This window comes from Chiloscyllium punctatum, chromosome 44 (assembly GCF_047496795.1).
Source record: "Chiloscyllium punctatum isolate Juve2018m chromosome 44, sChiPun1.3, whole genome shotgun sequence".
NCBI lineage: Eukaryota > Metazoa > Chordata > Chondrichthyes > Orectolobiformes > Hemiscylliidae > Chiloscyllium > Chiloscyllium punctatum.
Genome location: NC_092782.1, coordinates 46,825,223 through 46,851,942, shown reverse-complemented (window position 1 = coordinate 46,851,942; position 26,720 = coordinate 46,825,223). Strand labels below are relative to the sequence as shown.

The following is a 26,720-nucleotide window of genomic DNA, read 5'->3' as shown; positions in this document are numbered from 1 at the left end:
GCTGCGCTTTTCCAGCAACATATTTTCAGCCCCAATATCATGGTCCCAGGATGAGGAAGTGATCAGGCCGTGTTAGAAAACAAGTGTGTGTTGACAACAGATAATTCTCAAGGTTAAGCTCGTCAGCACTCAAGCCCTGATTTTAAGGTGAGGAAATATTCGTAGAAGCAGTAATTAATCATCTGAAAGACCCAAAGATGAGTCAAAATTTACAGGGAGCCAGGAGGGCAGGCTCTCACTGCTGTGGTGATCCACAGGAAAGATCTTATCAAGGTAAGCATGAATGGGGAGATGATGGGAAGATCTCTGACTAGAAATGAGGCAGACAACCCAGGAGAGGAGATGCCCCTAACATTTCTGAGCTATCTGTGGCCAGGTAAACATTTGTCTGGGAGTGTTGTTTTCTTGTTCCTGAATTTACACAGTTGAAAAAAAAATTGGGCCTGGGTTGGTGGTCAGAATGTTGAGCAAAAACACATTGAGGATAGGACATAAACCTCCTCCCACGTCACCTCCATAATCCCAATTTCCCATTGTTCCACTCCCACTGGGCAGAATGGGTTAAAATTAACTAGTGTCATACAAAACATGATGAGAAGCTGTTTAGGTAAGTCTTCACGCATCCTCATTACCACAGCAAAAAGGCAGGGATTTTATGAGAGAAGAAGGGCACACTTTGAGGAATAAATCATTCTGCAATCAGGGCCTACTGCAAGATTGACATCTCCCTCTAAGAATGGAGATGGCATTGCATGCATTTTAAATCACAGCAGTGGTTTCAAAGGAAGGTAAAAGAGAGACATCAATTTCATCCCAATCTAGAATGAGAGATTGATACAGCAGCCAGGGGGAGGCCATTCAGCCTATCATGCCTGTGTTAAATCTTTTACAGAATTCTTTTACTGCCAGCACTTTCTCATGGCAGTGTATTTCTTTTTCTTCAAATATTTAACAACGTTCTATGTGTTATATTTAATCTTTTGTATGTGTCTGCCTATTTCATAAGTCTGTATTTCATGAAGTCTCATTATTATCTACTTCATTGTTTATTACACTTTTGAGTTGCATCTCGTTTCTAAACTTTGAAATGATGCCCTGTATAGCCAAGACCAAGTCATCAATATGCATCAGAAAGAGCCCCACTCACTGCATTCCAGGCAACTCCCCTATAGACTCCCACCACCCCCCCTTCCCAGAGTGAATAACAATTATTCACCACTACTCTCTACTGTATCCATTTCACTCTCTGCGAGGATTCATATGGAAAACATCAGGAAGAGGCCTAACCCACCAAACTGCTTCCTATTGTCAAGTCTCGCTATCAGGATCCCAGGAACTTCCTGATGATGGAGGTGTGTGTAGGGAAGGGAAGGGAGGTTCAATTCCCACCTCCTGATTCAAAAGGTCTCTTACTAAAAATATATTTTTAAAAAACTATTGCTTTAATCAACTAGGAGACAGAAGGAAATTAAAATTAAAAACAGGAACTGCAATAAAATGTCTCTACAGGAAATGGATGAACTTAATTATCCTTCATATTACAAAAAGAAACATTCTAAATTTAAATTGAATGGAATGGAAAACTCTCAACACAGAAAGTGTACAAAAACTAAATGTCACATGTGATTTGTCTACTACTGTGCAACTTTCTCAAAAATAAATCCTACAGTGTGGAAGCAGGCCATTCAATCCATCAAGTCTACACCACCTCTGTGAAGAACATCCCATCCACACCCACCCCCTTACCCTATCACTGTATTCACAAAGGACAACATAAATAATGTCCAGAAATGTTGGGGAACACTGGGTCTAGTGAGAGGGAGAAATTGAAAGAAATCAATATTATAGGGAAATGGTGTTAGGAAAATTGATGGCAATAAAGGCCAACAAATCCCCAGAGCCTGATAATTTACATCCCAGAGTACTTAAGAAAGTGGCCCTCAAAATAGTGGATACATTGATGGTCAATCCATATAAACTGTGGACAGTTCCTATGGATTGGAGGGTAGTTAATATAATCCCACTATTTGAAATGGAGGTAGAGAGAAAACAGGAATTATAGACTGTTAGCCTGACATTGGTAGTGGGGTAAATGTTAGAGTCCAGAAGAAAAGACTTGATAGAAGAGGACAAGAAAACAGTAACAGGATCAGGCAAAGACAGCATGGATTTACAAAAGGGAAATCATACTTTACAAATCTACAGGAATTTTTTAAGGATCGAACTAGCAGAGTTAATGGAGGGGAATTAGTACATATGGTTTGTTTGGACTTTCAGAAGGTTTTCCGTGAGATCCTACATAAGAGATTAGCATGTAATTTAAAGTGCGTGGGATTGAGGGTTGTATACTAACATGGATATAGAACCACTTAGTAGGTAGAAAACAAAGAATAGAAATAAACAGGTCTTTTTCCAGGTGGTGGGCAGTGAATATTGGAGAACCACAGGGATCAGTGCTTAGACTCCAACTGTTCACAATATATATGAATGACTTAGAGGAGGGAACTAAATGTGATAACTCTATATTCACAGAGAACAGAGGCTGAACTGTGAGGAGAATGCAGTGATGCTTCAGTGTGATTTGGACAAGTTGTGTGAGTGGGCTTTTGCATGGCTTTTGAAGTGTAATGTGGATAAATCTGAGGCTACCTACTTTGGTAGCAAAAACATGAAGGCAGATTATTATTGAATAGCAATGCAATGGGAAAGGAAAGGTGCAACAAGACCTGAGGTTAATGGTACACCAGTCATAGAGTCATAGAGATGTACAGCATGTCCATCTCGTCCATGCCAACTAGATATCTTAAATTAATCTAGTCCCATTTACCAGCATTTCACCCATATCTCTCCAAACCCTTCCTTTCCATATACCCATCCAGATGCCTTTTAAATGTTGTAATTTTACCAGCCTCCATCATTCCTCTGGCAGCTCATTTCATACACACATCCCCCCCCCCTCCCCTGCATGAACAAGTTGTCCCTTTGGTCCCTTTTAAATCTTTCTCCTCTCACCGAAGACCTATACCCTCTAGTTTTAGACTCCCCCACCCCAAGAAAAAGACCTTGTCTATTTACCCTATCCATGCCCCTCATGATTTTACAAACCTCTGTGAGGTCACCCCTCAGCCTCTGACACTCCAGGGAAAATAGCCCCAGCCTATTCAGACTCTCCTGATAGCTCAAACTCTCCAACCCTGGCAACATCACTGTTAACCTTTTATGAACCCTTCCAAGTTTCACAACATCCTTCCTATAGCAGGGAGACTAGAATTGCACACAGTACTCCAAAAGTGGTATAACCAACGGCCTGTACAGCCGCAACATGACCTCCCAACTCAATACAGTCACTGATAGTAGGCAAAATGGTATGTTGACCTTCATAGTGAGAGGATACAAATTCAAGAGCAGGCATTTCTTGCTGTAATTGTGCAAAGTTTTGATTTATACCACATCTGGAGTATTATCTGAGGAAGGACATTCCAGTTATGGAGTGAGTGCAAAGAAGGTTTACCAAACTGATCCCTGGGATGGCAGGACTGACATATATCAAGATGTTAGATTGGTTAGGGCTATATTCACTGGAATTTAAAAGAATGAGGGAAGATCTCATTGAAAAGTATAGCATTCTAACAGGGCAAGACAGAATAAATGCAGGAAAGATGTTCCCAATGACCAGGGAGTCAAGAACCAGGGGTCACAATTTAAGCATTCAGGGTAGGCTATTTAGGACGGAGATTAAGTTAAATTTCTTCCCGCAGACAGTAAAAATGTTGAGCCTGTGGAATTCTCTACCACAGAAAGCAGTTAAAGCCAAAACATTCAATGTTTTCAAGAAAGAATTAGAGTTTGTTCTTCGGGCTAGCGGAATCAAAAGGTATGGGGATTGAATTGAGTTGGAGGATCAACAATAATCATACTGAATGGCAGAGCAGACTCAAAGGGCTGAATGGCCTAATTCTGCTCTTATTTTCCCTGTTTCTATTCAAGGAAATTGCACAAAAGATCACAGGTGTTAAGACTAATTAGATAGCTCTTTCATAGAGCTGCCTAAGGGATAGTGGGTTAAATGGGCTTCTATGATTCATACAAATATTCCGCCAGTGATAGTTTCTGGTTTCAAAGACATCAACAGGACCTTCTTCATCACAGTGATGATACCTGTAATAAAGCCTCCTCCTCTTCTCCCTAGTTGATGAGAGACCTACTTAATAATTCATTGCTGTCTTCTATAGCTTTCAAATGTTGCACCCAATGTCTAAGAGACAGGAGGCAAGCTGATTGAGAAATGTAATCAAGTTTATGCAAATGCATCTGGTTATATACTCGTAGTGTCCCATGTTAGAGTCAACAGGGGATCCTAATCATATCCGGAGTTGAGTTTGCTGAAATGATAATGAGTGCAGCTCCTCTCCTGACCCATTGCATAGACACAATGCATGACAGTGCACAATGGACAAAGTCACTGCAAAATGAATGGCAGTAATAATATGGTGAGGTGTTTAATAGGCAGCTTAATCAATATTAGCCATTTTAGATTCTCTCCAAAGTTTAAATGACCTGGACAGAGACACCAGTGCTCAGGAGGGTGTTACCATAGTCCAGGGTGGATGGCTATGTCAATTAGGAACGTGAGCCAAATAGCTAATTGGGCGTATCCTATAAAGAATCGTAACACACCAGGGATCCTTGTCTGGAAACAGCCGTAAAGTCTGTTTGTCAGTAAAATTGTAACATGGAAAGCAGAGTGAGTGAGTATTACTGATTGGTATAAATACTTTACAGTTTCTTTCACAAGTTTGTACACATAAAGTATTGTGTATGAGGTACTTTCCATTAAACTGAGTGCAAGGGGCTATAACAATGTTGGTATAGTAGTCACATCCATGGCGTCAGCAGTTTCTACAGTACTGTAATGTTCTAACAGGGCAGAACAGCTTTATTTGAAATCCCCTGGACATTGTTAAACCCTGTGAACTGTGAACCTCCATGTGAATGATTGAGAAGGATTTGTAGGCTTTACAGAATTGTACAGACTCAGCCAAAACTCTCCTTTCACTTGGTGGGAGATGGACCCTATGTTTACAGTGCATAATTTCCAAGTGACTGAGCTCAGAAACAGCAGAAAGTGTTACACTGAGTAGCCCAGAGAGTTTGTCCTGTAGATTCCTATAGTCAAAACCTAGCTTGGGGGATTGGGAGGTGGGGTGCTCTGTGTAACTGTTTGGTGATTGATTTTAATGAGAAAAAGTCTGAAAAATACTTGAGCTCCATGGAGGTTCCATGTGGACCAACTGATAGATAGGGGGAAACTTATTTTGAGGTCAGGATCTCTTGCTTGTCACATCAGAAGTTCAATCTTGTACATAAACAGAAATGTCCTGGATATCTTTCACTGGAGTATGAGGTTACAATGGAATTACAACTATCCTAATATCCAAAGCTGCAATGAAACTTTTCTATTAAAACTATAGGGCCAGCATGTCCTCACTGGTAACACTCCAATTTCATTGCAAAGTTCTCAGATGCAAAAGGAAATACAAAGGAAACAACTATAGCAGAGGCACATTGGAGTAATTAAAAAGAGTGAAGGAGGGAGAAAGCAGAAGAAAAAAAAAATCATCTGACAAGATTGATCAGTCATTTAAGGTATGCTCATTTCCTTCCGTGTCCTCATTCCCTTCCCATGTCTTCACTACTCCCCATATTCTCACTATTCCCATGTCCTCACTTAACCATGTCCTCACACCCCCTGCATCCTTACTCCACTTGTGTCTTCACTCCCGCCATGTCCTCCTCTACACTGCATCCTTACTACCCTCACCCCTTCACTTCTCCAACGTCTTCACTTCCACCCATATTCTCCTCCCCCCACACCACATCCTCACTCTCTTCCATGGCTCCCCCTCACTCAATTCAAGAGACTTGTGTGCTCAGTAAACAACAACATAGATCGGGGGGGGCAAATGATTTAGCCCTTATTCTCAAAATTTTGCCCCATGTTCTAGATTGTTTGGAATGAGAAATAACCTCACAGTGTCCATCCTTTTAAGTGACTTCAGAATCTTGTGTGTTTCAATGAGATCACTTTTTATTCTTCTCAACTTCAGAGAATATAGGCCCAGTCTGCTCAGCCTTACATTTCAGAACATGCCTCTCATTCCAGGAAACAATTTGATGAACATTTGCTATACTGCCTAAGAAAAGCATATCCTTCCTTAGATGTGGTGACCAAAACTGCACTCAGTACTCCAGGCCCCACTAAACTGCAATAACATCCCTTTGCAATAAAGGCCAATATGCCATTTGTCTTCCTAATTGATACTGCACCTGCATGTTGACTCATGTACACTCCAGTGTCTCTGAACAACAATATTTATAAGTTTCACATCTTTTAAAAATATGTTCTGCTTTTTTATTCTAATGAGAAAGTGAATAACCTCATGCTTCTCCATATTATATTCTATCTGTCACTCTGTTGCCCAATCTGTTAACCTGTCTACATTACTTTACAGCCTCTTCCTCACAGCTTACATTCCCATCCAACTTTGTATCCCCAGCAACTTTGGATACATTGCTGTGGTTCTCTTTGCATAAGTCATTAATATCAATTGTAAATGGCTGTCAGCAACAACTGTTACCAACAATCCACTAAAGAACAATGTGTGGGGCAGGGGAATAGAACCACCTCCACAGTTTTTCTCCTGTCAGTTTTACTGTTTGCAGGTTATGTCAGTCGATGGGATGGGGAAGTAAGATTCAACCACATCATTGTCTGCTGAGTGACACATGACAGTAATTTGTTTTATGTATGCACACTGAGCAGGGTGGCACAGTGGCTTAGTGTTTGCAGGGCGTCATGGTGATTCAGTGGTTAGCACTGCTGCCTCACAGCACCAAGGATCTAGGTTTGATTCCACCCTTGAGCGACTATATATGTGGAGTTTGTACATTTTCCCCATGTCTGCATGTGTTTCCTTCCACAATCCAAAGATGTGTAGTTCAGTTGGATTGGCCATGCTAAATTGCATATACTATCCAGGGGTGTGCAGGCCAGGTGGATTAGCCATGCAGAATGGCCAGGGTTACAGGGTAGGAGCATGGGCCTAGGAGGGATGTTCTTCGCAGGGTAGGTGTGGACTCAATGGGCTGAATAGCCTGTCTCCACACTGTAGGGATTCTACGATTCAGAAAGAAATGGGAATCAAGTATGGAACTTAAAGTGTGTTTCTTTGGAGGCATTAGTACTCTACACTTGGAAAGAGCTTATATTTGAGAACCTAATTACATCACCATGACATCCCAAAACACTTTATTATCAGCAAATTACTGTTATTCTGCAGTTAGCCTAGCAGCCAACTTGATTTCTTTGGGGTGTTATAAATAGAGAATAAGTTATCACATCAAGTTTTCAGGGACTGGGATTGACTAGGGGCATTGGGAACAGTTCTGCTTTTCTTTAATTAAAACCCACAGCTGGCTGGTTCAGAGGTTATTGAACAGCCAAGTGAAGCAGGATGTCAGGTAAATAATCAGATCTGTGTGCTGGATTTTACTATCCAGTTCCCTGACTATGTCCTATATAATGGTGGGTTAGGAAGACATCAGACAGCCCATCCACCTTTGGGTGTATTGGCGGCTACTTAGGGGCCTCATTCCATCTTTGCAGCTACTTTTGTGTGTGACACAGGAAGGCACAAACAGGGTGGGCTGTTGACAGGCAGGAAGGGGGAATACCTCCTTTAGGTGTCTCAATGTGCCCATCAGCAGTAGTCCCCTGATCCCCAAGATCATAGCAATCTCCCCCCAACCTCTTCCCCGCCCTCCACCTCTCTACCTTGCTGGGTTCTGACAGGCATCGTTATCATCTAAAATCCATCCAGAATCTATGAGCCTTATTTTTCAAGGACTATTTGGAGTCCTAATGCTGACAACTATTCAATCCTGATGCTGTGTGGACTACAAGCTGCCAGCCAAAAGGTGGGACTTTGTCCAAGATGAAAACACCATCCCACACTGAAACAATTAAGGCTGCTCTCAATGTAATATTGCTGCAGGGCACCCAGATTTTGGTTGGCAGGCTGACCTAGGATTTTACAGTCAGGAGGAGAAAGTGAGGACTGCAGATGCTGGAGACCAGAGTTGAAAAGTGTGGTGCTGAAAAAGCGCAGCAGGGCAGGCAGCATCCGAGGAGCAGGAGAATCGATGTTTTGGGCATAAGCCCTTCTTCAGGAATGAGGCTGGTGTGCCAAGTGGGCTGAGATAAAAGGTAGGGTGGGGGGGGAGGGAATTTAGGGGAGGGGTGCTGGGAATACGATAGGTGGAAGGAGGTGAGGGTGAGGGTGATAGGCCGGAGAGGGGGTGGGGGCAGAGAGGTCACGAAGAAGATTGCAGGTCAAGAGGGCGGTGCTGAATCCGGGGATTGGGACTGAGATAAAGTGTGTGTGTGGGGGGGTGGGGGGGGTGGGGGTGGGGAAGAGGGGAAATGAGGAAGCTGGAGAAATCTACATTCGTCCTGTGTGGTTGGAGGGTTCCTAGGTGGAAGATGAGGCGCTCTTCCTCCAGGCATCGTGTGGTCAGGGTCTGGCGATGGAGGAGGCTAAGGACCTGCATGTCCTTGGCGAGTGGGAGGGGGAGTTAAAGTGTTCAGCCATGGGGCGGTTGGGTTGATTGGTGCGGGTGTCCCAGAGGTGTTCCCTGAAACGTTCCACAAGTAGGCAGCCTGTCTCCCCAATGTAAAGGAGGCCACATTGGGTGCAGTGGATACAGTAAATGATGTGTGTGGAGGTGCAGGTGAATTTGCGATGGATATGGAAGGATCATTGGGGCCTTGGTGGGAGGTGAGGGAGGAGGTGTGGGCACAAGTTTCACACTTCTTGTGGTTGCAGGGGAAGGTGCCGGGAGTGGAGGTTGGGCTGGTGGGGGGTGTAGACCTGACGAGGGAGTCGCCGAGGGAGTGGTCTCTCCGGAACACTGATAGGGGTGGGGAAGGAAACATATCCCTGGTGGTGAGGTCTGTTTGGAGGTAGCAGAAATGACGGAGGATGATACGATGTACCCGGAGGTTGGTGGGGTGGAAGGTGAGGACCAGTGGGGTTCTGTCCTGGTGGCGATTGGAGGGGCGGGGTTCAAAGGGCAGAGGTGCGGGAAGTGGAGGAGATACGGTGGAAAGCATCGTTGACCACGTTGGAGGGGAAATTGCAGTCTTTGAAGAAGGAGGCAATTGGGCTGTTCGTTAGTGGAATTGGTCCTCCTGGGAGCAGATGCGGCAGAGGCAAAGGAATTGGGAATATGGGATGGCATTTTTACAGGGGGCAGGGTGGGAGGAGGTGTAATCTCGGTAGCTGTGGGAGTCAGTCAGTTTGTAGTAAATGTCTATGTTAAGTCGGTCGCCCAAGATAGAAATGGAGAGGTCTAGGAAGGGGAGGGAGGAGTCTGAGATGGTCCAGGTAAATTTGAGGTCAGGGTGGAAGGTGTTAGTAAAGTGGATGAACTGTTCAACCTCCTCGTGGGAGCATGAGGTAGCGCCAATACAATCATCGATGTAACGGAGGAAAAGGTGGGGGGGTGGTGCCAATGTAGCTGCGGAAGATAGACTGTTCCATATATCCGACGAAGAGGCAGGCATAGTTGGGGCCCATGTGGGTGCCCATGGCTATTCCTTTGGTTTGGAGGAAGTGGGAGAATTGGAAGGAGAAATTGTTAAGAGTGAGGACCAGTTCAGTCAGTAGGAGGGTGTCAGTGGAAGGGTACTGTTGGGTCGGCGGGAGAGGAAAAACCGGAGGGCTTGGAGGCCTTCGTGATGGTGGATGGAAGTGTATAGGGATTGGATGTCCATCATGAAGGGGGCCAGGGAAGCAAAAGTCATGGAGGAGGTGGAGGGCGTGGATGGTGTCCCAAACATAGGTGGGGAGTTCTTGGACTAAGGGGGACAGGACAGCGTCGAGATATGCAGAGATGAGTTCGGTGAGGAAGGAGCAGGCTGAGACAATGGGTCAGCTGGGGCAGTCGGGTTTGTGGATTTTGGGCAGGAGGTAGAAACGGGTGGTGCGGGATTGTGGGTCTATGAGGTTGGAGGCGGTGGATGGGAGATCCCCTGAGGTGATGAGGTTATGGATGGTCTGGGAGATGATGGTTTGGTGGTGGGAGGTGGGGTCATGGTCAAGGGGGCAGTAGGAGGAGGTGTTCATGAGTTGGCGTCTAGCTTTAACTCCCCCTCCCACTCCGCCAAGGACGTGCAGGTCCTTAGCCTCCTCCATCGCCAGACCCTGACCACACGATGCCTGGAGGAAGAGCGCCTCATCTTCCACCTAGGAACCCTCCAACCAAATGAGATGAATGCAGATTTCTCCAGCTTCCTCATTTCCCCTCCCCCCACCTTATCTCAGTCCCAACCCTCGGATTCAGCACCGCCCTCTTGACCTGCAATCTTCTTCCCGACCTCTCCACCCCTACCTCTTCTCCAGCCTATCACCCTCACCTTAACCTCCTTCCACCTATCGTATTCCCAGGGCCCCTCCCCCAAACTCCCCCACCCCCCCACCTTTTATCTGAGCCCACTTGGCACACCAGCCTCATTCCTGAAGAAGTGCTTATGCCCGAGACGTTGATTCTCCTGTTCCTCGGATGCTGCCCGGCCTGCTGCGCTTTTCCAGCGCCACACTTTTCAACTTTTATAGTCAGGAGGAAAAGGAGTTGATGGTGACAGGGAATAGATGACTCTGTGAACCTTGCACTGACTTGCATTCTGTGAGGGATTTGTGCTGTCAGTTTGTCCATGTCTTCAGATTGTCTCATGTCCTTAGAAAGCCCTTGTCCTAAGACCAGCCTGTATCTTCAGACTAACCTGTTAACTCTGTTGACTATTGATTGTCTGGAGTGGGATTTACTAGGTTGCTGGCTAAGTCCTAATCCTCTAAACTCTCCTTGTTAGTGTTCAGTGCTACTGTGGCAACAGCATCTTATATGGGTATAAGTCCCATGGGTATAGCATCATTGAAAAGAAAGACATTTACATGGAATCATCAGCATCAGGAGCAAAGGAGTGGCTCCATTCCACCTGACTAAATTGTTCACAAATAATTCCTAGAATCATGGATTAATATCGCACATAAGAACACAGGAGGAGTAGGTCAAAAAGTCCCTTGATCCTGTTCTACCATTCAATGAGATCATGTCTAATCTGAGGTCTAACCCCATATATACCTGCCTTTGGCCCATCATCTCTTAATATCTTTGCATTAAAAAAAATCGCTCTCGGATTTAAAATTAACAACTCGTTTAGTATCCGTTGCCATTTGTAGAAGAGAGGTCCAAATATCTATCACCCTTTGTTTATAGAATTGCTTCTTCCTAACATCTCTCCTGAATGGTCTAGCTATCATTCTCAGACTATGCTCCCTTGATCTAGAATCCCCAATCTGTGGAAATAGTTTATTCCTCTCTATCCTGGCTTTTTCTGTTACTGTTGAAAACTCCAATCAGACTAATCCTTAGCCTTCTAAAATCTAGAGAATAATAGCTTGATTTGTGTAATCTTTCATAGAGTCATAGAGATGTACAGCATGGAAACAGACCCTTCAGTCCAACCCGTCCATGCCAACCAGATATTCCAACCCAATCTAGTCCCACCTGCTAGCACCCAGCCCATATCCCTCCAAACCCTTCCTATTCATACACCCATCCAAATGCCTTTTAAATGTTCCAATTGTACTAGCCTCCACCACTTCCTCAGGAAGCTCATTCCATACATGTACCACCCTCTGCATGAAAAAGTAGCCCCTTAGGTCTCTTTTATGTCTTTCCCCTCTCACCCTAAACCTATGCCCTCCAGTTCTGGACTCCCCTACCCCAGGGAATATACTTTGTCTATTTATCCTATCCATGCCCCTCATGATTTTGTAAACCTCTATAAGGTCACCCCTCAGCCCCCGATGCTCCAGGGAAAACAGCCCTAATATATTCAATTTCTCCCTATTGCTCAAATCCTCCAAACCTGGCAACATCCTTGTAAATCTTTTCTGAACCCTTTCAAGTTTCACAACATCTTTCCGATAAGGAGATCAGAATGACATGTAATATTCTAACAGTGGCCTAACCAATGTCCTGTGCAGCCACATCATGACCTCCCAACTCCTGTACTCAATACTCTGACCAATAAAGGAAAGCATACCAAATGCCTTCTTCACTATCCTATCTACCTGTGACTCCAGTTTCAAGGAGCTATGAACCTGCACTCCAAGGTTCAGCAACACTCCCTAGAACCTTACCATTAAGTGTATACATCCTACTAAGATTTGCTTTCCCAAAATGCAGCACCTCACATTTACCTAAATTAAGCTCTCTCTGCCACTCTTCAGCCCATTGGCCCATCTGATCAAGATCCCGTTGTAATCTGAGGTAACCTTCTTCACAGTCTACTACACCTCCAATTATGGTGTCATCTCTGCCCTTGTAACTTAACCCTGAAGGACCAGGTAATATCCTTGTAAACCTATGTTGTACTCCCTCCAAGGCCAATTTATCCTTCCTAGGGTGTGGTGCCCAGATATGCTCATATGACTCCAAATAAGATTTAGACAGGGTTTTGTATAACTGCAGCATAACTTCTGCATCCTTGTACTCCTGTCCTCTAGATACAAAGGGCAGCATTCTATTAGCTTTCTTGATTACATTTTACACCTGTTTGTGCCATTTTTAAAATGTGTGTACCTGAATCTCCAAGTCTCTTTGGACATCCACTGTATTCATACCATCTAGGAATTTCCCTGATCTATCCTTTCTCAGTCCAAAATGCTTACACTTGCTTACATTGAACTCCATATAGAAGTCAATTCAATCCATTGTAACTGCAAATGTCACCTTTCCCAATATCTCCTTTTAAAGAAGCAGTAGTCATTTCTCTGGGGCTTCTGCTTGGCGTAAAATCTAAGATTGAGTCAACAATGGCACTAATCCTCAGCTAAAATTAAGAAGCTTCCGTTCTGCCCAGAGGACAGCCTGAATTATATTCCTGTTACAGGACTCCATATCCATCCCTTTATCATTAGCACACTATAAGCTATGGTATAATTTCCCACATGCATTGAAGCAACTCTCCCTACCCTGCTACTTCTACCTGAAGAAGAACAAGAGAAGCAATGATAAGCGAGCACGTGTCAAGCTAACCTGCATTTATTTGGACTGTGGGTGGAAACCGAAGAATCTGGAGGAAACCCACACAGACAGTCACCTGAAATCAAACCTGGATCCCTAGCATTGTGAGGCTCCAGTGCTAACCAATGGGCAGAGTCAGGATAATCAGTAGTTTCTTCAAGAAATTCAATTCATTTATTCAAACATGACATATCCTTACTAATCTCTGATTAACTGATCGATAACTCCTTCATTGTTCACTAGTGCTATCCATTATTATGTTTCTGATGCTGTTTATTTAACAGTGCAAATGTTTCTTGCTGTTTAACTCTGCAACCTTTCAGCTTTATCAATTAGGCAAGGGTCACCATAACTGTATGTATGGAGTTGCTGTTTAATGGTAGGTTAATGGCTACTCACTGTTTAAGTACACACAGCCATTTATTCAACAGGGTAATGGCTACCCACTGTATAACTGTATTGCCAGCTATGCTTCAATTGGTAACACTTTCTTACCTCGTAGGAAGGTACCACACTATTTTTTTGAGTAAAATATCCAAGCTGACACTCTCAAGTGCAGCATTGAGGGAGTGCTGCAATGTATATAAGGTGCCATCATTTGGATGAAATGCTAAATACAGACAAGTTTGCCCTCTTGGATAGATGTAACAAAATCACAACGCTATAATAAGTACATGAGCTCTCCTCAATCCTCGCCAATATGTACGTCACAATTAATGTTGCTCAAATAGATTATCTGATCATTCATAGTCAGTTCTGAAGAATTCATTCTAGACTCGAAATATTAACTCTGTTTCTCTCTCTGCAGGCACTGCCAGACCTACTGTGTTTCTGCAGCATTTTCTGTGTTTGCTATGTGGTCATTTTTGCATTGCTTTTTGTGGGACCTTGCTTAGTTCAAATTGACTACCATGCTTCCTACATTCACAACAGTGGACACATCTCAAAAGTATCTGCATACATATGAATACTAATACAATTTAGGAGCAGGAATAAGCCATTTGACCTCTCAAGCTTATGTCATCGGCTTTAAAGCTGTTTAGATTAGATTACTTACAGTGTGGAAACAGGCCCTTCGGCCCAACAAGTCCACACCGCCCCGCCGAAGCGTACTCACCCATACCCCTACATCTATATCAACCCCTTACCTAACACTACGGGCAATTCAGCAAGGCCAATTCACCTGACCTGCACATCTTTGGACTGTGGGAGGAAACCGGAGCACCCGGAGGAAACCCACGCAAACACGGGGAGAATGTGCAAACTCCACACAGTCAGTCGCCTGAGGCGGGAATTGAACCCGGGTCTCCGGCGCTGTGAGGCAGCAGTTTAGGATCTTCTCAGGTCATCAAAAGTGTCTTTATAAATATAAATTTGTTCCTGGTACAAAATCATTCTTACTCAACATTTTTAAGGGTTTCATGCTGGCACTTTATCAGTTCAGGTGACTGTTTGATTCAATGAACCCAAATGCAAATCAATTCAAAATGCAATTTTGATGTCAGCTGGCTTTTGCTTATCTGTGTTGGAAATGATTCCGGCTAACACAAGAAGGTTTTTTGTTAAAATTTACTTTGAAATAATATAAGTTTGCAATCCAAACTACCATTCCCACAGTGGTGTCTGAATTCAATAGGAATAATCAGTGTTGGGCTGTGCTAAAAGATTAGCCTTCACAAGGTCTATCTGCAACTGATGATAAGGAATGGAGGTTAGAAATTATAATTCATTTGGAATCTGTTGATGTAAAGATATCACTGGCATTTTTCAGTTTTATTTCATCTTAACCTTGCAATCATGTATAGCTCGTTTGGTAGCACGCTCACCTTTGAATCATCACAATTTCTGTGTTCAACACCCACTACAGGACTTAAACACAAAAGTCAAGGCTAAACAGCCCTCCCCCTGAGCTGTACTAAGGGACTGTTGCACTATCAGAGGTACCATCTTTCAGGTGAGATGTCAAACCAAGGCTGACTGCCTCTTAAGTAGTCAGTAAAGAACCCTTGCCATTAATTTGAAGAGCAGAGAAAGTATCACCTTTATCCTGACCAATAGTCATTTCTCAATTAACCTTACAAAAAAGAACTGTCTGCAAACTATGGCATTGCTGCTTAATTGTGGGAGCTTGCTGTGAACAAACTGGCTCTCGTGTTTACATTACAACAGTGGTTATATTTTAGACAAATGACCGACTTGGTCGTGAGAATCTGATGGTTTTAATAAACCCTACATAAATGCAAGTCTCTTTTTTTCTTTTCAAACATAGCTGAGATACCCACAATAAAGTTATAAACATTTTAATATTTAAAATGATGACAGATCAAGGGATTTACATTTTCCCTGGACAGCCAATTTTGTATTATTTAATCTCATGCACTGGAAACACGGCAGGGAACCTCATAATATAAAATAGCAGACTTTGCAAGTGAATTACAGATGAACACAATTGAGGGGTTCATCGTATAGAATAACAACCTTTGGGAGGGAGCCCTGGGATACAATATAATGGATGATCATAGAGTTAGATCATTAGTAGTAAATCTGTACAATCCTTGGTCCTGCCATCATGGATCCATCAATTCACAAGTGCACCTTCAGTAATTTCCTCCCAGCCAGATCATTTTTATTTTGCAAGGTCAGGCTCATTATAGACCAAACTTACAGAGGGCCTTCCTGATTTAAACTGGGATTCAGCTCATGAGCTCACACAGGGCTGGGGTCTATCAATTAACACTGCTTTCATACTCTTTCATTCACATCACAATGAATGAGCTAGGGATGGTAGAGTGATAGTGGAAGAGAGGGAGACAGAGTGAGAATGTGATGACAAGACAAAGAGAGCAAATGATCAAAGGGAAAACAGCAAGAGATTATAGGAGAAGGAAACACAGAGCACATGATGGGGGGGGGGCTGGGGGCGGGGGGATGCATAGGGAAAGCACAATAAAGATTGGCACATTCAGGATGTATCGGAGTGAGGCTGAGGAAGTAAGGGTATGAACAAGAGCCCAAGACGCAGCTAGAGGCACAGTGATTAGGCGAGAGCAAGAGACTGAAGCAGAATGAGAATGAGAGCAAGCAGTCTGTAGATATAGGTGTACATGTGCTGGATTCTAATCTGCTTCTTCTACAACCCTCCAAGGAACAAATGATATAAATCAGGTCCATATATGCACAGAATACTGATCGATGCTGCAGTGAGTCTGTGAGCTTTCCTTTTAAGATTTTCCTCACATTTTCTACACCTATTTATCTGTCCCAGCCAATCACCTTTCAGTGAAGTGATGTTCTGAGTGAATGCTGCGTCCGACTGAATTACAGCACCAACGTTTTTATTTTTTAGATTTTCTCTTCTTGTCTTTTCTCCTTTGCTCTTCTCCCAGGAAGGTCTATTCCACAGAAACTAATGTTTCTAATCCTAAACTTAGTGGCCATTCTTTGTTTCCAAGTCAAAAGGTAGCAGTTTATATTTATACAGTATCTTTAACATACAGGATGTGCTGAAAGTATATTCATAGAGTTGTACAGCATGGAAATAGACCCTTTGGACCAGCCAGTGCATGCTGAATATAATCCCAAAGTAAAATAGTTCCACCTGCCTGCTCCTGACCCACATCCCTCCAAACCTTTCCCTATTTATGTCCTTATCCAAATGTCTTTTTAACATTGCAATTGTACCAACATCGACCACTTCCTCAAAAAGTTCATTCCACACACGAACCACTCTCTGTGTAAATAATCTGCCCCTCATGTCTTTTTTAAATCTCTCTTCTCTCACCTTAAAAATGTGCCCCCCAGTCTTGAAACCCCCTATGCTAGGGAAAAGACAACTACTATTAACTCTATCTAACTCTCATTATTTTATAAAGTTCTATCAGGCCGCCTCTCAAGCTGCTATGCTCCAGTGAAAAAGCTTCCCAGCTTTTCTTTATAACTCAAACCTTCCATACCAGGCAACATTCTAGTAAATGTTTTCTGAACCCTGTCCAGCTTAATAATATCCTTCTTATATCTGGTGACGAGAACTGGACACAGTATTCCAAAAGAGGCCTCACCAATGTCCTGTACAACCTCAACATGACTTCCCAACTCCTATATTCAAAGGATCAAGCAATAAAGGCAAGCATGCCAAATACCTTTTTAACCACCCTGTCTATATGTGACACAAGTTTCAAAGAATTATGTACTGCACCCCTAGTTCCCTCTGTTCTACAACACTACCAAGGCCTTACCATTAGTTGTTTAAGCCCTACCCTTATTTGTTGTAGCAAAATGCAATACCTCGCATTTATCCAGATTAAACTCCATCTGCCATTTTTCAGCCCATTTGATCAAGATCCCTTTGTAGTCTTTAGAAAACCTTCTTCACTATCCACTATGTCACCAATTTTTGTGTCATCCACAAACTTACTAACCATGCTTTCTACATTCTTATCCAAATCATTTATATCAATGACAAACAGAAAAATGATCCAGAACTGATCCCTGTGGAACACCACTTATGACAGGTCTCCAGTCTGAAAAGCGGCCCTCTACCACCACTCTCTACCTCCTGCCATTAAGTCAATTATGTATCCAATTGGCAAGCTCATGTGACCTAATTTCACTAATTAGTCCACCGTGTGGAGCCTTGTTGAAAGCTTTACCAAAGTCCAAGTAAACAACATCTACTTGTTTATGTGCTGTAATGCGCTGCCATTATCAATCATTTTGGTAAGTTTCTAAAACAAACTCAATCAAGTCTGTGAAAAATGATTTTCCTTGCACAAAACCATTCCTAATCAATTTTTGCCTCTCTAAATGTCCACAAATCCTATCTTTTTTAATCACCTCCAACAATTTACCCACAACCAAAGTCAGATCCACCATATAAAGTTTTGTTCCCTGATTTCTCCTTACAGTCTTTTTTTAAACAAAGGTACATTAGCTACTCTCCAGTCATCAGGTACCTCACCCATAGTTGTAGATGATTTAAATTTATAGGAGCAGTTACCAAACACTGACGTCTTTGGGCAGATGGTGTAATTGCTCCATCCATTTCTTGACACCCAGAATTACAGTAGCTTTAGCAACCATCTTCCCCAAGAATGAGTTGATGTATGGCTTCCTGATGAAGGGCTTTTGCGTGAAACATTGATTTTCCTGCTCCTTGGATGCTGCCTGATCTGCTGTTCTTTTCCAGCACCACACTAATCTTGACTCATAATTTCTGAGACTGTGCTTCACGAAACAATCACTGGGATCCTATGAAGCTGAGAACACAATACTGTTATTAGGGGGCCGATCGGGGGCCATCCAGTATTAACACTGGATGGCCCCCGATCGGCCCCCTAATAACATGAAAGGATCCTGGAAGAGGATTCAACATTAGCTCTTCAAGCAAAAACATTGGGCACTTAATTCAACAAGTGGCCTGCTTCTGGTCTATGAAAATACTGCATCAGTTATATTCAAATGTGCGCTCATTTATTTTTGTTATTCTTTGACTGAATATTTGAAAGGTACAAGAAATAAAACCAGCTGGTTAAAATGGCACCAATTTCAGTGGTTATTTGAACACAGGAAATAGCAGCAGGAATAATCCACGTAGCCCCTTGATTCAGTTCCAGCATTTCATAAAGTCAACCTCATTTTCCAACTCGATTCCAATACCCAAATGTGTTAGATTCCCCACTCTACTGAATATACTCCACAACTGAGCTCTCACACCAAGTGCACATTTATTGTGTAATTGGGATTTTCTGAAATTTCAACATGATCATTACAAAAGAGTTGGGTTTTTATTTAAGAATCATTACTTACCTGTTGTCTTTTCTGGCTCGTCACTGTGCTTTGTTTGGTGAATCTGGTAGTTTGGAGTAGAATGAAACATTGTTACAGATAAAGAGTCCCACGTGCCTTTGTTGGGAGTACCCACTCCATCTGACCTGCTGGTTGGTGCACTCCTTTCATGTGCAGTTTTCGGAGTTGTAGTGTTATTGAACAGCTCACCTTCACTGATAGTCTTTGATCTTACAGGGTAAGTTGATGATCTATTGCTTGATTGGTCCACTATCAATGTAATTGATTGATGGGTTATACTTGTTGAAGTTGGCTTCAAGATTCCAGGCTGCAGTTCTGACACTGAGAAAAGCACAGAGTGGTCAGTGTTCAAAAGGTTGGTTTTACTCGGTGCCTTGGTCTTGGTTAGCAGCTCAGTACTTTCAGTGGTGATGAATCTTATAGTGACTGGTCTTTGTTGAAGACCAGGATATGTATTGATTGGCACCACTGATCCTGCATGAGAAGGTTCTTGTGGAGAACTTTGGGTGGTTTTCACCATTGTGACATATACTGGGGAGAAGGATGTTTTAGTTGTGGATCCTATTGGCTGCAACCTAGTACTGGGTAGGTTTTGGACAGAAAAGTCACTAGATACACCGTGTAAAGTTTTACTAATTAACTCTGGGATATTTGAGGGTCCTTGAGGATTTTCTTTAGAATGTAGCACGTCAATCTGGTTTCTGTTTGGGAAAGGGGTGGTATGTAATTGCCCAGCATTCAGGGGTGAACCAACTTCATCACGATTGAACAACACACCATTCATAGTCTTGCCATCGGAATCCAAGTGGATGTGTGGTACCCGCAATGACACAGTACTAGCTCTATTGCCAACAGGTTGCATTGTAGGCACCCAAGATGTCAACAATGGTCTTGTACCAAGCCTTCTTGCTATGGGCTGTGATCCAGACATCTGAGAAACTGAAAGAGGATCCACACTACTTTCTGTTTCTGCAGGCAATGCAGAAGACACAGGAGGTAGGTTTAGTTTGAGTTCTTGCTGTCTTGTAGTTGATAAATGGACAACTCCAATCATACTTGGTTGTGAAGAAGGACTGTTGACTTGAGATACTTCATGTTCCTGAACTCGAAAGGATGCTACTTTTGATTCCATTATTATTGAGGAAATAACATTCACAAGAATAATGCCTTTGCACAACATGTTGATATTTTCCAGGCACTCTATGAATTAGCCCTTAATTATTCAGGAATAGTCTTCAAAACACCTGAAAAACAGGTATAGATATATATATATGTTAATGAATGTAGTAAGTATCCTAAGCTTTGTGCTCTAACAATATTTTTGTGGCAACAATGCAAAGGTTCAGCTCAATGCATAAATGGATATTCAATATGGAATTGCACGTTACAAAGCTTGGAGTTCTCTGGTCCCTCTCACTTTCAGCCAGAATAGTGATAGGTGTTCTATTTATGGTTCTAGTGACTCCAATGATGTAAAATGATACAGACCAATGAGGGTACAGAAGTACTGGAAATGTGCCTGTGTGGCTAAAAGAAGGTTGTGTGCTTCGTCCAGACAATCACGGAAGCCACTCTCCCAACTATGGACTCCCTTTACACTTCTTGTTGCTGTGGAAAGGCTGCCACCATCATCAAAGACATCCTCCTCCCTCGTCCTCACCCCACTAATGCTCTCTTCCAACCTCTTCTGTCAGGCAGAAAATGCAGAAGCTTGAACACATGCACTGACACGTTTAAGAACAGCTTCTTCCCTGCTGTTATTAGACTGCTGAATGGACCTCTCTAACTTCAAATAATGTTGATCATGCTTTGTGCACCTCCTGTGAGGTTGTAACCAGTATGCCTTGCTCTGCTAAAACGCCCTATGATCTGTATGTCCTTGTTTTTTATGATCTGCCTGTACTGCTCACAAAACAAACCTTTTCGCTGTACTTAGGTACATGTGACTACAATAAATCAAATCAAGTGCAATAAATCAAATCAAAAGGTGAAGGTAGCTTGGGTGTGGCTGTGGTGCCTCCCAAAGCTGAATAACTCACCAGCAGTTGCCCTCTGGGTTTACATGTTAGATCCTTGGGTGAGGCATGGAAAATCAATCAACATCCAACAAAAGATTATGCCTTCAGAAGACAAGAAAATAGGTGAGTAAAATTAACTGAGAAGACCCAGTATTAATTTAGAGATTTTAGAGGTTTTTATTTAGAATAGCAAAATTGCTATTGTTTGTTACAAGCATGTAATCTTCAAATTAATTTTTATCTGTTGTATTTTGTTATTGCTGTCAAAGATGGGCTCTGTAATTTATTGCTTTCACTTCTTAAACTTGCAGCTTGTCTTACACACCAACTGCCCATTTTGCACTTTAGGAAATTGTCAGTGAGATCTATGGCTGCCAATCCTGCAGGAAAAGATGAAAAATACCAGGATAATACTGTACATAGGCTCAGGCAAGCACTAAAACAAAAACATCTTTCTTGAAAGCTTCTGTGTATTAGTTATGAAAACATTGGATATTGAGATCTGGTGGGGAATGTATCTTGAGGATAGGGTTGTGGGAGAGTCAGTGGCAGGAGACTGGAGAATAGATTGGTGGAGGGAAGATGTTATATAATAAACACTGGAGGTATGAACCCATGCCCTAATGACCATGTTACATTTTATTTTGTTTAAAAATCAACGAAGGTGCACATATTGGAGCTTACATAGACACAAATGTTGATATACATTCAACAAACACATATTCACATGTGGCAACACAAATAATATCAGCATGTGCAAACAAACACATCTACAGTTATTAGCTTTGTATAAATATTAATTAACACAAGATACCCTGGCATTTAAACTCTTTTAAAAGAGAGCTACTGAGAAGTATCAATTAGAATGGTTACATAACATTTTATTTAACTAGGAGAAAGTGAGGACTGTAGATGCTGGAGAGTCAGAGTCGAAAAGTGTGGCACTGGAAAAGCACAGCAGGTCAGGCAGCATCTGAGGAGCAGGAGAGTCGATGGACATAATCTGGAATGTTGGTGGGGGTGGGGAATGGGGCTGAGAGATAAATATGAGGGTGGGGTGGGGCTGGGGAGCAAGTAGCTGGGTAGGTGATAGGTGGATGCAGGTGGGGAGTAATAGTGACAGGTTATTGAGGAGGGTGGAGCAGATAGGTGGGAAGGAAGATGGACAGGTGGGCCAGGTGAAGAGGACAGTGCCAAGTTGGAGGATTGAATCTGGGATAAGGTGGGGGAGGGGAGATTTGGAAACTACTGGAGTCAACATTGATGCCATGTGGTTGAACAATCCCAATGTGGAAGATGAGGAGTTCTTCCTCCATCCTTTGATGGCTTGGATTTGGCAGTGGAGGAGGCCCAGGACTTGCATGTCCTCGGTGGAGTGGGAAAAGGAGTTGACTCTCCTGTTTCTCGGATGCTGCCTGACCTGATGTGCTATTCTTGCACCAAACTTTTCAACATTTTATTTAAGACCTGCAGTGCTTGCATGTCTTTTTTATAGAGGACAAATGTTGAGCACTATTGTGTTTTGTTTCCTCAACTTATTTTTCTTCAATGTATTCTTCAGTGGGTTTTTTTCCTGATTGGAAGTGGGGAATGGCTTGATGCTTTGGAATAAGAGTCACTGGCAGGGGTTTGAAGGAGAGTGTATCTAATTAAATTACTTGAGGCTTGAGACTCAAATTCCGGTCTCTTGCACATCCTAGTTTTCATAGCTCCACTGTTTTAGTGGCCCTCAGAATCCCTTCCGTCAACTTTCCTATCTCTCTTTCCTTTGAAAAAAACTTCTTTAATTGAGCTTGAACACCTGTCTTAACATTGCCTTATGCAGTTTGAAGTCAAATCTTGCTAAAGCTTTTATGGAACACCATGAGACATTTTCCTAAGTTAAAGTTGCTAAGTAAATGTAATTGTTTATTGTTGGGGAAGGAGGGATAGGATTCTGCCTCAACCTCACATCTCCAAACCTGTCCTACAGAATTCAATTGATAACTATTTTAGAAGAAGGATTATATTTGGAGATTTAAATTTACCATTACGCAAATAATGTCCAGGCAGGTGACATTAATATTGACTATTAAGCTTTTGTTCGGGTCTAACAATTTGGCCATTTTGTATAGACTATGAGTGGATTCCAGTAGCAATTCTCACCCTACTTATGAACATCACCAATAAATCTGAATTTATATAGAGTCACCATTGTTCTCGTTCTGCATACTGTAACACCATTACAGTTACAGCACAGCCTCTGAAACAGAAGTCTTATTCTGTAGCCTATAAAGTTTCATTTAACAGATTCTCAGAATCCAGAATAATTCACAGGAGTTTTGAATTTATATTGAAATTCCACAAACAAAATATTCACACAAACTTATCTTTCCCAAAAAACTGCACACACAGAATTATGTTTTGAGTATGATGAGTAGCCAAAGTATCTTCAGTATTGCATTCTCTTTTCTTTTTCCCAAATAGTTACCTCTGGAGTGTGTATCACTGGCCTGTCCTCTTCACCTCCATGCTGTTCTATTCACTCTATGCCTGGCCCTAACATCTGAGATTAAACCAGAGAGCCTGGAGTCTTGAAGTGCTGTTCTACTCTGAGATGAGCTTCTAACCTCATGTGCTCTCTGCCAGAAAGACTGCCATCTCTGTCATATTACGGTCTATACCCCTACATCAGTTCATCAGCTAATGAAATCATTATGCGTGCACTTTTCATTACCAGACTTGATTCTCCTGATGCTTTTCTAGTCATTCTCTCAATCTTTAGTTTCCATAAACTTTAACTCATCCAAAACTCTGTTGTCGTATCCTGCAACATTCCTGTTCATCCATTTGCACCCGTTCCTGCTAACCTGCATTGCTCTCCAGTCTATCAGTGCTTCTGAATAAAGTTCTTACCCATGTGTTTGAATTCCTTAAACAAAAAAAAAACTGTAAGAACTGCAGAATCTGAAAATTAGAAACAAAAGCAAGGCAAGTTGCTGAAAAAAACTCAGCAGCTCTGGCAGCATCTGCAGAGAGAAATCGGAGTTAATATTTTGGGTCTAATGACCCTTCTTCAGAATTATTCTGTTAACTCTGATTTCTTTCCACAGATGCTGCCAGACCTGCTGAGTTTTCCAGCAATTTCTGTTTGTGTTTGAATTCATTTATTACTTCATCTCTCATTATGCCTATAATCTTCTCAAATGTTATGCATCCTTCCCAAATTTAGTACCTTGTGTACCCAATCACTTTTCACCCCACTATTGGAAGCCATGTTTTCTGTCACCTAGGTCCCTAGATTCCTTATGCCTCCCTATCCCTTTCTCCTGAAAGTACATCTCCCTTGAGAATTATTTTAGCCATCCCTCTGAATATGTCCTTTTTTAACTGTGCATCAGTATTTTCTGTTTGTGCCTCTGAAATGCCTCGAGACATTTTTTACTATGTGAAAGGCTGTATAAATGCAAATTACCATCGTTATGTATTCGAAATGTTCTGCAAACAGCAGCTTTGTAAGGTGTGGTGTTAAGGCAAAACAGGATAGAGACTTTCTTGTTGCTGTGGATTTCATGGACTTCTCCAAGATGATAGAGATATTCTGAAGAGCTGGGGTTAGGTTGTTTTCAATTCCACAACTCAATTAGATCTGTCTCTTTATCTCTGGACAACAACCCACAGAACATCCAAGAAACTTGACTTTGTGTAAGGCCTTTTGCAGACATAAGATCTGGGAAGGCAATGGAAGACCCCAGGAAGAAGACACATTATCTTTTTCCAGCTCTCATTCTACATATCATCCCTTACCAACACACATGTCCCCTGATTGATTTTCTCGATCAATCAAGTGTAGTGCACAGTCCAGAAGCCTACTCTAGATTTAGTAGAGTCTCATGATAGGCTGCAACATGAGTGCATTTGCTCAGAAAAACAGAGCACCTTCATTACCTCTAAGCCTGAGAGGGAAATCATCTTTTATCTGTTCTTGGTGACAGTGACTAAGGAAAGAATATTTGGAGAACTGGCTACCCTTTTCCAAATGGAACGTTAGGTTTATAAATTGCAATTAGACAGACAGACAGGAATCTCTAGGACCCTGGATAATGGAACTGCCTTTCATGATGGTTTGATTTTAAACTTCTACATGTTTCAGAATGGTCAAAGAGAGCTCCACCAATATGTTAAGGGTCATTTTACATATTAGCTCACATCATCTCCAGAAAGATGCATTTAACATAGTTTAAATTGTTAATTAATATCATCCACAGAGTCACAAACATAACTAGTATAGTTCAAAGCGTTAACTTGAATCACGAACTGAATATGTTGCCCCAACATATTGTGTATTGTTTGGCCATTTCAAAAGTATTAATATTGTTTAATAATTCATCAGTGTTGTCAACGGAAAAGTTAACTTATTTAATTTGTGAGGCAGCATCATTAATTGATGCTTGATCGTAATATGTACTGTTTAATATGTTACCCAGTGTATTCAACCAAAGCATCACTATAATAACTAATTAGCACACTAACCCGTATCACCAACTAAACATAAGAACCAAATAAGGGGTTAATGAAGAAAACAATTCAACATTCAGCAAAAATGATGAACTCATTTTAAGAAATGGTTTGCACAGATTGGTCTAAGACTAGCTTACTAAAGTTAAAACAAAAATACACGAGTATTGCTGTGATATATAATTACAGCCCCTGCTGCACTGGAATCCCAATCCCGATGTAGAACTGTTCACCCGCTATTACAATAAACTCAAAACATGGGAGCTCAAGACACACAGCACAAGGGGCTGTACAGAGAGGAATATTTAACCTGGTCCTCTCCCCCTGTCCCAGTCCCTTCGAACTCTCTGCCTGAGATTCAATTGTTTGGATACACGTTTCAATAGAGGAGCGCAAATCCATTGCTGATATCAAAACAACAGAATAAGCGCCCACCGCTGATTCAGATACTGTCCAATCTGCATCACTGAGGTCGCTCTGTCTCTCGTGTACACAGAAATACCTCATTTCAAAAGGGTTCTATTACCTTACTCCAGCGATCACTCTGTCCTCACTCCAGCCCTTTTGGGAAAACGCTTTTTTGTTACCGACCTGGTCCCTTGCAAACTCGCAGTGCGGAAAAAACCCCCCCAAAATAACAAACAGCACAAAAGGAATGACGGAGCGAGCAGATCATCCCGCGGCTGTCAAAGCTGGTGCAGATCCCCGGGAGAGAGGCACGGGAAGGGAAGTGGTGGAATGAGAGGCTCCAACCTTTTTTTTTGGTTGCACACTCGATAGGAGGGAGAGCGCAGTTGGTGCAGATTTGGTGATGGTCAGTTTCTACAACAGGCGAATGGGAGGAAGTGTTACTGCGACCGAGCGTGGCACCAGCTCTACTGTCTAAGCACTGGCATTGCAGGTCCAACATTGTTTCGTATCAGTGCTGTCAGAACATTAGGAGCTCCTCCAGTGGTGGCCAAATTCAGAGCAAACGAGAGCACGTTAGTTGTTTACTTGTCGATAGCGTCCAGATCAGTTTTAATGAATTGCAAACATCTGGAGAGAAGGAACAGGGTAGATTTCATGCACAGCGTTGTCACATCAGGGAACTCTCTCAATAAACTTTACAAACAATAGATTTCTTTGCTAGTGGACACTCTTCCAGTCTTGTTTCTGTGCAGCAAAATTCCACAGATATCATACTCTTTTTTCCAAGAGAATATTTTTTCACAATAAGCAATAATTCGTATTTATGTAGGTGCCCAA

General features: G+C 42.3%; 1 protein-coding gene across 2 annotated transcripts in view; it reads right to left on the bottom strand.

The window, feature by feature from the left end:
* Positions 1–26,381, bottom strand: part of LOC140466947 (proline-rich transmembrane protein 4-like) — a 39,581-nt gene extending 13,200 nt beyond the window's left edge. The window contains exons 1-3 of one of the 2 annotated variants that reach the window (XM_072562816.1): positions 25,999–26,381; positions 20,997–21,077; positions 18,958–20,201 (exon numbers count right to left, since the gene is read on the bottom strand). In XM_072562816.1, coding sequence (XP_072418917.1) covers positions 18,958–20,137 — 1,180 coding nt within the window. In that variant the 5' untranslated portion in view covers positions 20,138–20,201; positions 20,997–21,077; positions 25,999–26,381. The remainder of the gene's footprint in view (positions 1–18,957; positions 20,202–20,996; positions 21,078–25,998) is intronic. The other variant, XM_072562817.1, reaches the window with a different exon arrangement.
* Between the last annotated feature and the right edge of the window lie 339 nt (positions 26,382–26,720).